The 14,489-nt window shown below is 45.5% G+C and overlaps 2 protein-coding genes across 7 annotated transcripts in view; both read right to left on the reverse strand.

Moving 5' to 3' along the window:
- The window catches only part of NFATC3 (nuclear factor of activated T cells 3), a 95,481-nt gene extending 88,332 nt beyond the window's left edge, over positions 1 to 7,149 (reverse strand). The window contains exon 1 of one of the 2 annotated variants that reach the window (XM_019756378.3): positions 6,742 to 7,149. In XM_019756378.3, coding sequence (XP_019611937.1) covers positions 6,742 to 6,844 — 103 coding nt within the window. In that variant the 5' untranslated portion in view covers positions 6,845 to 7,149. The remainder of the gene's footprint in view (positions 1 to 6,741) is intronic. The other variant, XM_019756369.3, reaches the window with a different exon arrangement.
- A 5,236-nt stretch (positions 7,150 to 12,385) lies between these two features.
- DUS2 (dihydrouridine synthase 2) overlaps positions 12,386 to 14,489 on the reverse strand; it is a 37,867-nt gene continuing 35,763 nt past the window's right edge. For all 5 annotated transcript variants that reach the window (XM_074314689.2, XM_088800296.1, XM_074314690.2 and 2 more), the window contains 3 exons: positions 14,384 to 14,471; positions 13,203 to 13,276; positions 12,386 to 12,968 (listed from right to left, as the gene is read on the reverse strand). In XM_074314689.2, coding sequence (XP_074170790.1) covers positions 12,731 to 12,968; positions 13,203 to 13,276; positions 14,384 to 14,471 — 400 coding nt within the window. In that variant the 3' untranslated portion in view covers positions 12,386 to 12,730. The remainder of the gene's footprint in view (positions 12,969 to 13,202; positions 13,277 to 14,383; positions 14,472 to 14,489) is intronic.

Below are 14,489 nucleotides of genomic sequence, written 5' to 3' on the forward strand. Positions count from 1 at the left end.
GGAAATATCAAGTTTCCTTAATTTCTTATGTTGCAATAAAAAATTAAAAGTAACATTTAGATAAAACTTTCTAAATGCTTTATTTTCCCCAAAGACTTTCCTTAAATAAAGGACAAGTTAAAACTTGTATGCCTTTAGTATTCAACATGATCTCACAAATGGCAAAATATAAAATACAAATTTCAGAACTTGTTTGCTCTGAAACGTTCACAAATCAAGAGTTTATTCTTTTTTGTGAGTTAATATCTACCACTTATATAGTAAGATTAAAAATCTAGTCTTAAAATTAAGACTAGATTCTCCACTTTCATTTCATCATAAATTTAAAAGTTCAAGTGAATTGACAATTCTCAATAAATATTAGACTGATGAAGACAAGTAACATGACCAAACATTTAAATTTTTAAAAATAATTTCAAGTCTTTAAATTGCTAAACAATAAGTGAATTTTTCTGACCCTATATAATTACTGCTTAGAAATATTTTAAAAATTAAAAAATACCTAAACATCATTAAGTTTAGTCTACTTCCTATTTATGTGCACCGCTAACTCACCTCACCACTCTATTGCTAATCCTACCCGAAGAGAAATCGGTTTTCTAAACCAGACATACCACAACTAATTTTTATTTTATTTGTTAAAGCAGTTTAAAATTATATGCAACAGCAAATCCTATTAACTTCACAATGCTATTTTTTAAAGTGAGCGTTTTTCCTGTCCTAATGCAGCACCTTTAAGAGCTTGACGAATTTTTGAATGTCATTTTTAAAAACTTTATTATGGAAATTTTAAAACATACACAAAAGCACAGAGACTACTATAATGAATTCCCACATACCCATTATCTAGCTTCAGCAATTTTGAATGTCATTTTATTCTGAATGCCATTTTTGTTTAACAACCTTTTTTATTTTAAAGCAATATTGAAAAATATTTACATTTAAGTACAACTCATAAACTGTCCATTTAAGTGTTCTGGCCAATGACTACCTTGATGGGAAAAAAAAATGCTTTTAAAAATATTTTTAATATGACACAAATCAACATTACTGAAAAAAAGTTGTAATTTCAAAGCTGACATAATCCTACCGATTTTTTCATTAAAATAAACACCAAAGCTGATGAAAATGTAACACAAAATTAGGAAACATAAAAATTTATTTTAAGACACTGAAAGCGTACTTTAAAATATTAAAACTCTCACCTGCTTCTGTAATATAAGACATATTGAAACTGTACATTTTGTAGGAAAAGGAAGCCTTCAAGTTATTTCTCCAGTGTACCTGGGGTTTTCAGGCTTTCAGACACGTAGTTCCCTTATACCCAGGAATACCAGTATGTTAACTAGAACTGTCCCAATGATTCAATTTCAGCTAATTCAAAGACAATTCATAGACCATACTACAAATCTGAAGAGGTCCAACTGTTCCTCTCTTCTAAAGTTTACCGAATTCAGGCAAACAGGTGAGAGTCACACAGTATAATTATATAAACATTATCAGAAATGCTGAAATATATGCAGACCCATGTTATGTTTGAGTTAAAATTATGGCTGTTAAAAAAGCTTGCTCCTGCTTGTGACTCTCCTAAGCCTCCCTGAACAAACTCACTCCTCTTAAATTCCACTGTTACTTGAACCTCATATGGCATGCCTGGGCAAATTTGATGACTTGGATTTTGTTTTAGAAGCCAGGCTTACTGCCAAGTCGGCTGTGTCTACTCCCCTGACCCACCAGGACAGCTTTAGACAACACCTCCCTTATTTATGTTACTGCTGTGAGCAAACTACCACTTACTATCAAATGAGGCTCAATCTACTCAGGTTTCCTATCTCTTAAGAGTATTGCAATTGACTTCACTGTATTATGGCTTCCTCAACCCCACCTCTTATTTAAAATAAAACTTCACTATATTGAATCATCAACTACTCAATACTAAGAAGGAAAGTAAAGGACATATTAAACTTCACAATCAGTATCACAACTCATTGTCTGCTTTTAAAAGGTTTCCATTTTATATATCAGTATTTTATTTATCACTTTCTCTGCAGAAAAACAAATTCTACAAAAATGTCCTTATGATCACACTTCATTGAAAAAATAAATATAGAGCAAAAACTCATATGCAGAGCTTGGAGGTATGCCTTCAATAAAAATACATACCTGTATAATTTTAGGCAAAGTTCATTGGATGCCACAAAAAAGCAAGTCATAATAAATTGATTCTACAACGTCCCCTAAACTACTATTTTAAATGCCTTTAAATGCTTAAGATACAGTACTGGGCCCCCACGATTTCTTGGTCATGTGCATAATACCCAAATTTTAATTTTTATATCATCTAATAAAACTACTACACTATTACCTCTGCTATTAGTTTAGAATATATGCCATAATATCCCTTCTGTATTGGCAAATGGGAAAACCTAAGAAAATGCAGGCATAGCAAATACTCTTAAAACGATAAGTTTTAACAGAACAATATAACATGGAATTTTTTTCCTCAATTTTTCCCATACTCACTAAAACACATTTATTCATTAATCTCCATCACAAAATTCTGCTAATACCTGTAGGACCATCCTCTCCCTACCCTATCTGGAAAAGTGTCAAAGAAACAGAATATTAAATTATTCTTCCAAGTTAAATAGTGAAATGTTTATCACTGACTCAGTCACCTAATACATATTCTCACTGCATTCAAGTCTAAAGGAAAAGCTGACCTGTGGCATGAAAATAAGGCTCAGCAATAACCAAATCCTCCTTTACGGTACCTAATCTAATGTGCCATACAAGCACACCATTAAATTTCTACAGAAAACCATACAACTTCCCTTTTTTCATACTGACTTAAATATCTAATTATACTTAATATGGTTAGCAAATCAACCATCTTTCACACCATTCTCAGTCAGTAACAACTTAATTCAAGAAAGCAGAAAAACAATTAAAAGTGAATGACCTTCAGTACTTACATTTAGTAAGATATGAGGTAAAATTGAAAAGAAAAATAGAATTAAGAGGATAAAATAAAAATGTCGAAGACACACATTCCAAATCATTAAGCAAGGTTTAAATGACTGGATCGTTAGTATGTTTTAGTTTAGTATAGGGAAAGGGTCTAGGAAAGTGGAGGAAGTGAAAAATAATCTATCATCAGTTTTTCGGTTTTTTGGTTTTTTTTAAGAAATGTAAACTACCACCACTAACGAGCACCACTGGACCAATGACTGTGCCAAGAGTTTTAGATACATTATCTCATTTAATATAAGATAAAACAAAAATGTTGAGTAAAAATTACCAATAAAAACTGAAAAGTGAGAAAATAAAATTATCTAAGTCAGTCAATAGACATGAATCAGATCTCCAAGCACTAAACAAAGTAAAAACCTACAAATTAAAGATTAGACAATGATCTAGGAAAAGTTCCTCAACTTCACGTATGAAAAAAATTGGGTATTAAAGTGATATTGACAAAATTACACACATTTTATCATAAAGTAAATTTATTACAAAAATACATATTGTACGTAACTTATTTCTTCCTTTTTAAAAAGTGCCAGTAGATAAGATACTACACACAGTATACCACACACTCCTCCCAGGGACTCTCATTCAGGACTAAAAAGTCAATATTTAGTAATGAGCAAACCCTGAGAATGAAACTTTGAATTTGAAAAGTAAAGATTATTATAACATCAAACTACTAGAGATACACAATCAGTACACTAAAATAGAGCACCAGAACTTGCCCTTTATAATGGCAAATTATGTTAATACACTACATTAAATAACTGCCAATTTTAAATTCTCTATTTACTATTCAGGTATATCCTCATTTTGAAGCTAGGTAGTAAAACAAAGTTTAAACAAAATAGTTTGATTCATTATTAAATGGAAAAATCAAAGCTAGCATTGTCCTCATAGTAAAAAAATAAAAAAGGTAAAGACTCTAGGGTCTTAAATTTTCCTCAGTAGGAAAAATTTCAAAATACCTCAGTAAGCAATAACTTTAAAAAGTCAGTCACAATATCTGACATTAACAAGTGTCAAATCATCAAATCATCTAATCTGTACTTTAACAAGCCTGTTTAAGACATTCACTAATCAGCCCCTTGGCTTATCCTCGGTCTCCATCCTCTAACCCCCTCTGCCCCAAATATATTTCAAAAATCTTCTGTATGGAAATTAGATGTGATACAAGTACTCTCAAATCTTTAGAGATGGAAAAACTGCAGCCCAAAATTACCAAGATCTGTTGCCTTATGGATCTGACCAATAAAAACCAAAGAACTGAAACAAGTCTCATCAACTTCCTCTACCACCCTTAAAAAAGTGAACAGTGACTCAAAACTTAAGCAGAATTTATTCATTAATTCAACAAATATTGGGTGCCTATGTTAAAGGTACTGTGCTAGGCACAAGTACAAACAAGATGTAGATGCTATTACCCCTGCTCTTACAGAACTTCCATTCCAATAAGGGAAAAAAGCCAAAAACATGTAAAAACATTGATATAACCCAATACTGACCTGAATTCTACCAAGCAGTTTTATTCTCATGGCCCACTTTATTGCATCTTATTATCCTAAAACCATGTCAGTTAATCCACTTAGTTCCTTCAAACTACAAACATAATTATGCTTATTAAAGTGGAAAACTAGTTTTGTAAACCAATAATTGTGAAACCTTGGCTTTGAATATATTAACATATCCTTCTCAACTGAATTTAAAAATTAGCTGCTATTAGGTGTTCACAGCAGCACTATTCACAATAGCCAAAAGGTAGAAACAGCTCAAATGTCCATCAATGGATGAATGGATAAACAAATTGGGAAATATAGACAATAGAATATTATTCAGCCATAAAAAGTAATGAAGTACTGATATGTTCTACAATATGGTTGAACCACACACAAAAAAACTATGCTAAATGAAAGAAGCCAGACACAAAGGTCACACATGTATATGATTCCATTTATATGAAATATTCAGAATAAATAAATCCATAGAGACAGATCCCAGATTGGGGACTGGGCTGCCAGGGACTGGGAAGGGACCAGGGAGAACGAGGAGCAACTGCTTAATGGGTGCGGGGTTTCCTTTTTTGGGTGATGAAAATGGTTTGGAACTAGATATAGCAGTGGTTGCACAACATTGTGAATGCACTAAATGCCACTGAGTCATTCACTTTAAAATGGTTCATGTCATGTGTAGTTCACCTTAATTTAAAAAAAAAACACTTAAAAAAAATAGCTACTAGAATATTTTAAAGTGAACTTTTCGTCACAAATAAAATGCCCAAGTTTAACTTTGGGAATATCAGTTGTAAATCAAATTTCAAACCTTAACTCCGTCTAGACCAATTTTAACAGCAAAATGTTTTGGGGGGGCTTTTGAGGCAAAAATCATTTCTTAAAAAGATGTTTTCATAGGTTTTAAATGTTATTCAATGTTTTGGATGTATATAAAATCTCTATTTACCTGATGATATGATACTCCTCTGCCTAGTAGCATAGTTATTTGGGTTATGTGTCCCTCCCCCCCATTTCCTACCTTCTTGAGGGACCTCAGCCCTTTTTGCATCTATCATAACACTATGAAGTACCTAACAGTACCTTCAACATAATAGGTGTTCAAATGATGTCAGTGGAATTGAAATAAACACAACCAACAAATAACTTATAAATTATTTATGTTGAAAAAGACATCTAACAAAGACTAAAAGGATTGATAAGACAAATACTAAATACTGCCCAAAGAATCTTATGCCTCACGTTCAGATTTTTCAACGCAACTCTACAGAACTGTCTGTTGAGTATCAATATGAACATGAACTAATTCACCTAATACCCGGAAAGAATAAACAGAGATTAGTCTTATCCATCTCCCTTTTGAAGTTCGCCTGCATGTGTAATAGGGAAAGTGAACTTAATGAACCACAGTATTCCAAACCAGGTCACAGGAGAGCTCTAAGTCCCCAGCCATCCTGTTTCTATTTCCTGATTGGTCTGACCTCCAAGCATTATGGTGCCCAGGCTTCCCAATTCACAATCTCCTTTAAAACATCTTCCGAGGTGAGCTTTTGCTTAAAATCAAAATTGATTTCCAGAACTTTCTAGGAGAATTATGAACAAGGCAACCCACTTTCTTTTACTCTTTCCAAACACTTTGCTCAAGAAAAGAAACCTAATTTTCAGAAAGTCCCGTTATGAGTTACACTTCGAATTAAATGTGGGCCATAAACTTACACAAGTGGAACTTAATACGATAGCATTACTCTCCCAGCAACGCAGACTTAACAGACATGTGCACGAATCTTAGAGAGCTCCTACACTTCAAGAATGCACATCTTTCAAATATTTTTAAAAACCAAGAATAGATGAAAAACCAAATGTGCTTACACTTCACAGGGACATTTTCTCCGCACCACGCCGGCAGAGCAGCGACAAACAGACGCCACTTGGGCAGCGGCACTGATCCTCGGCCTCCAAACCCCAAGCGACCACTGGCCACAGGCGTCCCGGAGTCGAATTCCCCACTAGTTCGCTTCCAGCCAAGCCCGCGGCCACTTCCACGTCGCTGCGACCCACACGCCTCCTCAGCTATTTAAATTCGCTCTTCACTCACCACACACACGCACACAGGGTGTTACCAGAACCCAGACAATCAAGGGACCAGGGAAAGGGCGAGCTCGTGCGAGCGGACGCCCCTCCTCGTTCCGCCCGGCCCGGCACCCACCTGCAGGCCGCGAGCCCGGGGGCGGCGGCGCCAGCGCCCCGTCCTCGCCAAAGACGAGTTTGAAGTCGAGCTCGTCGTGGGCGCCACAGTTTGCAGTAGTCATCGGCGTGGCCCAGGGTGGTGCGGCTCCTCCTCAGGCGGCGGCGGCGGCGGCGGCGGCTCCTCAGCGCCGCTTCATGCCGGGCCGCGCCGGCCAGGAGGTCGCAGCTCCGCGACAAACTTTCCGGGCGGGGAACCGCGACGCCGAATATACCGTTCCGAACTCAAGAGCTGGATGCGCGCCGAACCGCACCAGGAGCGGCCGCCACTGCCAGTCGCTGGTGCCTAAGCCGCCACAGTGGATGTAGCCAACATTCCCCACCCCGCTACAGACGCCGCCGCCGCCGCCGCCGCCGCCGGCGCGCTCCCGCGCCGCGCCGCGCGCCCGACCCCGCCCCCTACCGCGCGCCCATCGGACCCAGCCACCCATAGGCCACTGTCGCCGCGGACTAGCCCGATGGCCCCGCCCTCTCACAGGCCTACCGCGTGACTCCCTCTCCCGGAGAAGGAAGTCACGTAAATATGCAGAGCTGGATAGCCCCGCTACTTCTTGGGAGTTGTAGTTTGGCCTCTAATGCCCTCCTCAACTCCTTCTAAAACAGACTCCCGCACCCAGGTATGGGGTCGATAGCCCTTTCCAATTGGATTGAGGCGCCCACCACCGGCCAATCAAAGAAGGTCCCTTTCCTTATTGGGAGGAGCTCACGTCGAGGAAGGGGAGCGGGTGCCCTGAGGTTGTAGGTTCGGTGACGAGCTGCTGCAGTGTTACTTCGGTTGGCTGGGTTTAGGGAAGGTACCAGGGCCCCGAAGGGTTATGTGGATAACACTCACATCCTCACCCCCAACTCCAACCCTAATGGCGGGGTCACAATAAGGTGGGGACCGGGCCGAGCCTCCAGCTAGGATGGCGCTCAGCCAGAGAAGACCTGGGCTGCGCTACAAGTCCGGAATCTGAGCTCCCCGCCTCTGTATACCCACCCCTACGGGGCGGGTCCCGCACTTCGCTGGCTGAGCCATTGTTCCGACGAGCCGGCCTAGCAGCTGCTCCCTCGAGGACAACCGGCGAATCAAGGCTTCAGCAAAACCTGACGGGCAGGGTCTGTCCCCTGCAAGAAGTTGGGAAGACTGAACGGAAATGCCCGTCAAGAAATCGCGCCACTTTCGGTCTCTGGTCTCTGCACCCCAGTGCACATCCATGAAAGTAGGAGGGATCGTGCTACCCAAACCGAGTGGCTGTTCGTGGAGAGGAAGTGACAGTGTCTAAAGAACCGTTTTCGGTCTTGGCCCCTTCTCAGCAAGCCTGTGTACTCCCCCCCCCCCCCCCACCACCACCACCAGACGACCTAAAACGCCTCCTCCTGGGACTTGGGGTGGAGGCCAGTGCCCAGGAACGCTGAGCCTGGCTTGTTTACTTAGGGCTGCTCCAAGGCTGTGTGGATTGCGAGCTGGGAGAGGCAAAAGTGACCCACTCCTCTAGCTCCAGCATCCCTTCTAGCACATTGTGGAGGAACCCATGACGCTGTCTTTCTCAGAGGCTTAGGTGCAAGTGCAAGGGCCCAGGCACATCCCACACTGCCCACAAAAAGCCCTTGGGAGAAGAGGAGCAAGATGGAGGGCCTTGCAGAGACATCTCAAAAAATGATACCAGAGCTACCAAGGAGCCTTAGGCCTTAGGTCAGGAGGACAGGGAATGTCCAGAGCAGGTGAAACGTTTATCTTTTATTGGTTCATCCCTGAGGTCAGAAAATTTCTCTTAGCTGTTGCTCTGTACCCATACCTGTACTAGACCTGGGGACACAGAGGTAAATTAGGCTCCCTTCAGGGGTGCGGAAGAGGCCAGTATATCTACAATGACCATGCAGAGATTAGGGCTGTGCCAGGAGCTGAGAAGGTTCATAATCCCTCTGGCTACAGGTCCTCCACAGGGCTAAGTACAAATTGGAGAGATGGACAAGAGGTGAGGAAGATGGTTCCAGATAGAGAACAGATTTCTAAAGATTTGGAGACCAAGATAGTACCTGCAGTGAGCAGAAGCCAAAGGTAAGGCTGGACGAATGGACAGTGCTGCAAGCCACTGGAAGGTATCCGGACTTTATCCTGAGGGCAGTAAGGAGCCACAGAGGGCTTTAGAGCAGGGGACTTCCATGTTCAGAATTCTGGATGAATCACTGGATTGGACTGGGGGGTTAGAGGCAAGAGAAAATAACAGTGGTAGAGGAGGGAGCAAATGGCATTAAGTGGGTGTAACATCCTCCCAATAAGCTGTCCTGCCTTCAAAGAATCTCCAACCTTGAGGGGATGAATGTGGAACTTAAGAAGCCAAAAGCCACACTGACTTTGCAGACTTCTGCCCCAGGCAGATGCTTGGTCTGCCAATTAGTACATGTAACATTACCCTGGTAGAGTAAAAGGTCCCAGAAGGTTGGCCAGCTCACCTCCCCCTCCCCATAAAACTTAATGCAATTTCAGGATGTGACCCCCTGGCCCCACACATACATACCTCCCAGGTTATCAACTGGATGAGAAAAGGTACCTTTATCTAGCCTCTCTGCTCTCTGGACATGACTTTACCTGAACCAGGGGGTCAACTAGCCAGGCCAGGAGGAAGGCAAGTGGGAGATCCTGGGCTTGTCAGCCCCACTGCCAGGAAGGGACCACAGAAGCTGTAAGATGGCTTGAAAAATTCACCTATTTTTCAAATGCTCAGTGATGCAGCTGTATTCCCAGCAACTGTGCACGTGGAGAAAACTTAGAAGGGGTCAGGTCTTGGGGAAAGTTTATGGTCTGGAGAAAACTGAGAATTCAAACATGGAGTGATGCAGGCTGGGGCAGGGGTGGGCCCAAACTTTGTAAGAAAGACAGAAATGGCTGGGAGCTCTGCACACACACACACATACACACACACACACACCAACACATGAACTCTCTCCAGTCCTTTTCCTCAGCTAGGGCCAGGACCTCCCCGATGAGCTCATCCTCAAGACACCTCCAAAGCTCTTTTAGATGGCAGGAGGCCATCTGACTCGCCTCCAGCCTTCTGAGATCCCTGTGAAATCATGAAGCTCAGGGAATCTGTGCAGTAGATAGAACCCCAGACTGGGCTGGCTGGTGGGAGAGAAAGAAAAAACTGTGTGGGTCCCTGTACACCCCCTCTCCCTCCTGTGTGAATGCCAGTTAGGCCTGAGATTTAGGGAAAGCCATCTATTTCATCAGCTGCCACTAGTCTGGCTCTGAGCCCCCATTGTTGAAGGCTCTTCTGTGGCCTGGGCCATGGGATTGTAGTTTAGCCCAGTCCAGCCCTCTTTGTTCCACATTAGAAGAAACAGGAGCCTTGGAGGAAAGTCAAGAGTTTAGAGAACTTATTCCTCTCCATGCCACACACACCCCTACTTCCCTCATGTCCAAGCTCTTGTTTGTTTCTTCTTCTGTGCTGACTCCCCACCCCCATGCCAAGACTGCCTATAGGGAACACAGGGCTGCCCTTGAGCAACTCCCAATCTTGGCAGAGGCGATGGGACCAGCCACCTACAATCAAATAAAATAGTTGCTGAAGTCAGCACAGTGCTGAGAAGACAGGGTCAGCATTTTGTCCTCAAATGCTAAGCTGAGGAGTTTGGACTTGATCCAGAGGGCAGTGGAGAGCGATGGAAAAGTTCTGAACAGGAGTGACACCTGGAAGGAACTAAGAGTGCAGGACTGCATGGGTAAGAGGTCCCCCACTTATCTGCACAAGTTCAGTCTGCTTGCTGTGGTCTTCAGAACTGCCACGCTCTCTAGCGTTACTCATACCTCCCTCTCGTGTTCATATCAAAACCATTTATCCCCAACATGTGATGAGCTAAGAGGAAGTCCTTAATCCAGGTGGTTGGAATGGAAGGTAAGTGCTGTGGCCACTAGTCCAGAGAGGGGTTTGGGTGTCTAAGTGGCCTTAGTTTAAGGTAGGCATGGTGAGAACAGTGGGTGGAGCTTTCAGACCTGACTGGGCTCCCCTAGTTGGTGCCAGGTCTTCAGCAGGTCACTCTGAGACCAGGGCAGGCATCACTGAGGTTTGCTAAAGCAAGACCATTTGTGGACCAACATATTCAACCAGGGTCTTAGTCATGGAACATGCACTAGCCCTCCCTTACCTGCTCTCCTGTGAGTGACCCTCTCCCCAATGCTTTTCCTGGGCCCTCAGTCCCCACATTCCAGCCTCTATCTTAGCAGCTGACCTCTACCCCTGCCTCTCCTCCATAGCCCAGAAATGAACCTGACTGCCAGAAAAGTGGTGTCCTTTGGAAACCACAATGATGGGCAAAGAGATCAGATGACAAAGCCCAATCCCACCCTGGAAGTGGATCTTAAGACTGGATGCCTGGCCCACACAGGGTTCTCCCACAAGCTCTGACTGACTCAGTATGCCTGGGGAGTCTACTGGGGCCTCCCTGTCTGCCCTGTTCCAGTCAGGGTATAAGAAAAGGCAAAGGGGACATTTTCACTGAGACAGTTTTTTTATAAGAAAAATCAGAAATAAATGTGCCTAAAGCTTGATGGCTGAGATTGGACAAAGCCTCAGTCCTCTCCTGGATGGGGCCCCTTCTCTGGGAGCACTGGTTTGGGCAGTTTGTTAGGTAGCCTCAGCATGGAGTGACCCCATTAGCCATACAGGGCTCTATCACAGGGCTTGCCTCTTTATCCTCCAGCCAACCTCCAGCAGGCAGAGAACAGGTGCTCCCACTGTCCAGAGGGGGGCCCTTAGGCCCAGAGAGGACTAGAAGTGACTTGCCCAAGGTCAGAGAGCAATGGGTTCTGGAAGGCCACTGGTAGTGCAGTATCCTTATCTATATATACAGAAGAGCAATATGGGTGCTGGAAGGAGTGGCTCCAGAACTGAGACACACGCCTCACCCACCCAAACCTTGACAGGCCAGCAGGCTCAGGGGCTGCTGGCTGGCTGCTGGCTGGCACAGGGGCCTAACCCTGGGGAGATGGGAGGAAAATGGCCTTGGCCCAGAGGGTGAATCCCCCCCTCCCCACAGAGCTTGGAAAAGGGGAGGAGAAGCAGCATGTTTACAGCTGAGGAAGCAGGGGCGGCACTGGGCAGGGACCTTTGGTCAGAAGGCCCCTCCCAGTAAGCGGGGGTGGCCCCACAAGTTGTGGTAGCCGTTTGTTTGCTTCTCACTGCCAGGAGGAAATTAAAGAGAATCTGCCACTTCCTTCCGGCCCAAACGGGATGGTGGGGGCGGAGGGGGGGCAGTGGCGTGGGCGGGCAATCGCTAGGGCCCCAAATTGTTGCCATCAGCAATCTCCAGCGTCTTCTGCCCAGAGCAGGCACCCCACTCACCTGAGCTGGTCCCTTACTGCGGTACCAGATACCCTAATCATCCCCCAGATACCACATTGCCTCTCATCAGGAAAGCCAACTGATGGCCATTGCCTCAGGTTTACCATCAGTAGAAGGATGGGCTTCTTGGCCTTGCTGGCTCAGCTCAAGTCCTGTGAGCATTAAAGGTGATACCCTGTCCGCCACCTCCACCCAGCCTCACAAGGATGGGTAGGAGATAAGCTTCAGGAAGCTCCAGTGTACACACAGGGTGGGAGTAGAATAATGACGCCAGGCCATCAGTCCATGTGTGACGCCCAAGGCTGAAGCAGCCAGCCGTGGCGAAGGGTAGAGAGGATGTCTTTATTGCACTGTACCAATGTCAGGTTGGGGAGGTGCCACCTGAAAAGCCTCTGTTTTCAAAGAAAATACTGAGGTCACTGGGAACTTGGCCCTGCTACTCAGACCTACCAAGGGAGATGGGCAGCCTGGGTACCCCTTGTCCCATTCCTGGCTGATGGCCCAGGCCAGAACCTCTTAACTCCTGTCAGGCAAGGGCAGCAAATTGTCCAATCTGGTTCATGCTCTGTCCCCACAGTCACCTTAGGGCCAGGCCCATGGAAGAAGTGAACAAGGTAGGGACAGTGGTCACCAGCCTTCCATGGGGCTCTCTTTACCACTTCCCAAGGCTACCAAGGGCTTCTTGCACAGCTCCCCGGACACTGCTGGCTCCTGAGCTCTGGGGCCCCCAGGGTCTTGGTCAGGAGCCTCCCGCTTGCGCTTGTGCAAGGAGGGGCTCTCCTCACCCAGCCGACCCTCAGGGAGGCCCTGGCTCCGCAGACAGACGATGGCCGCAGCCTGCTCCGCCAGTTTCTTGGACTTGTCCCTGGGCAGATGAGGCATGCAGCAATAAGGCAGGTGGGAGGCAGACTGGTTGCAAGACTAGAGGCTGGGAGGCCTGACTCTACAACACCCTTGGCACAGATTCTGACAAAACTGAGGGAGGGGTCATCGCCCAGGGATGCCACTACCAAAGTACACCATCCCCCCCAACCCTCCCAGGCCAATGCTAGGATCAGACCCCCCCCACCCCAAGCGTCATGCCCACCAGGAAACTCACCACAAGGTGGACTGGAACTTTTGCTCAGCAACAGTGACAACAGAACAGAAGAGGCGATCCAGGGGGCGTTGAACCTGGTGCAGAGATTGCGAAGGAAACAGGGATGGCTGCATGAGGGCAAGAGGAACAAACCCCAGAGGCCCACCTGCCAGGATCCCATCAAAGGCAGAGAAAAGGAAGTCCTTCCCACCAAAATCAAAGGAAGGCCACCTATACCACATGTTCCTCCCCAGCAGAAGTGTCTGGTGCACCTTCCAGGGAAGAAAGGTGGATACACAATGACACAACAGCGTGTCAGGCATTCTGTTATGGTCCTAAGCAAAGGGCCGTCAGGGCCCTTGTCTGTGTGTGACTATGGAGTCTTCTCCTACTGACATCTGGATGGACCAGGTCCCCAAAATCAGGAGGAGTTCACCAGATGGCAACGGGGTGAGAGGGGACAGGACTGGGGCAAAGAAGGTACATCTGGCAGTGAGACCAGGTGATGTGGCAGGACAGAGAGCTGAGTGGATGAGACCTGAAGCATAAAGGCAGGTTGGGGGCTCGTGTTCTGTGCTGATGAGGCACTAGGACTTGATCCCAAAGGCACTGGAGAGCTGATGAGGACGTGAGCAAGGAAGACAGAGGAGAGCTTCGCTTTACAAATATCCTTCTGGCAGAGGAGGACACAAGGCCCAGAAGGTACAAGCTTAGAGGTCAGAAGGCCCGTTCGGAAGAGACAGAGCAACCTAAACGAGGCATGGCCATGGAGACCAGAGGAGGTGAAGCAATACTATCTCAAAGTTTCCAACGAGGGGCCCCACTGGCTAAAGTCTGGTCCAAAAATGTGTCTAACATTTAGGTTTGAGCATCCTTCCTAAGCCAATTGGCTATTTCCAGAGACATCTCCACTGCCTAAGCAACACCACTGGCAGGCACTGACCCAAGCTGCCCCTTAGGTCTGTAGTTCAGTTTTATGAAAGTGGCCAGAATTAGACAACAGGCCCACTATCAAAGGAAAGGCGCTATCAGCAACTGGCCCAGCCGCCAGTAACTGCTGTGTGTCCACAGAGGTCAAAGCCAGGCTCCAGCCAAGCAGCCTGGAGTCCAGGGTACGAGCTGTGGGTATGTTGGGGGTGATGGCACCAGCTGTGGGAATGCTGTCGGGCTAGATGCAGGGCAGGCCACAGCCAGGAACTCACTGTTTCATATACGGGTTGTGCCAACTTCTCCCTCCGGCACCATTCCAGCAGGCACATCTTGGGGGTGATCTGAGGTGAGTATGCTCTCCTGGGGAAAGAAGGGGAA

The sequence above is a fragment of the Rhinolophus sinicus genome, chromosome 8 (genome assembly GCF_057876585.1).
Source record: "Rhinolophus sinicus isolate RSI-liver-muscle chromosome 8, RSI-T2T, whole genome shotgun sequence".
Taxonomy (NCBI): domain Eukaryota; kingdom Metazoa; phylum Chordata; class Mammalia; order Chiroptera; family Rhinolophidae; genus Rhinolophus; species Rhinolophus sinicus.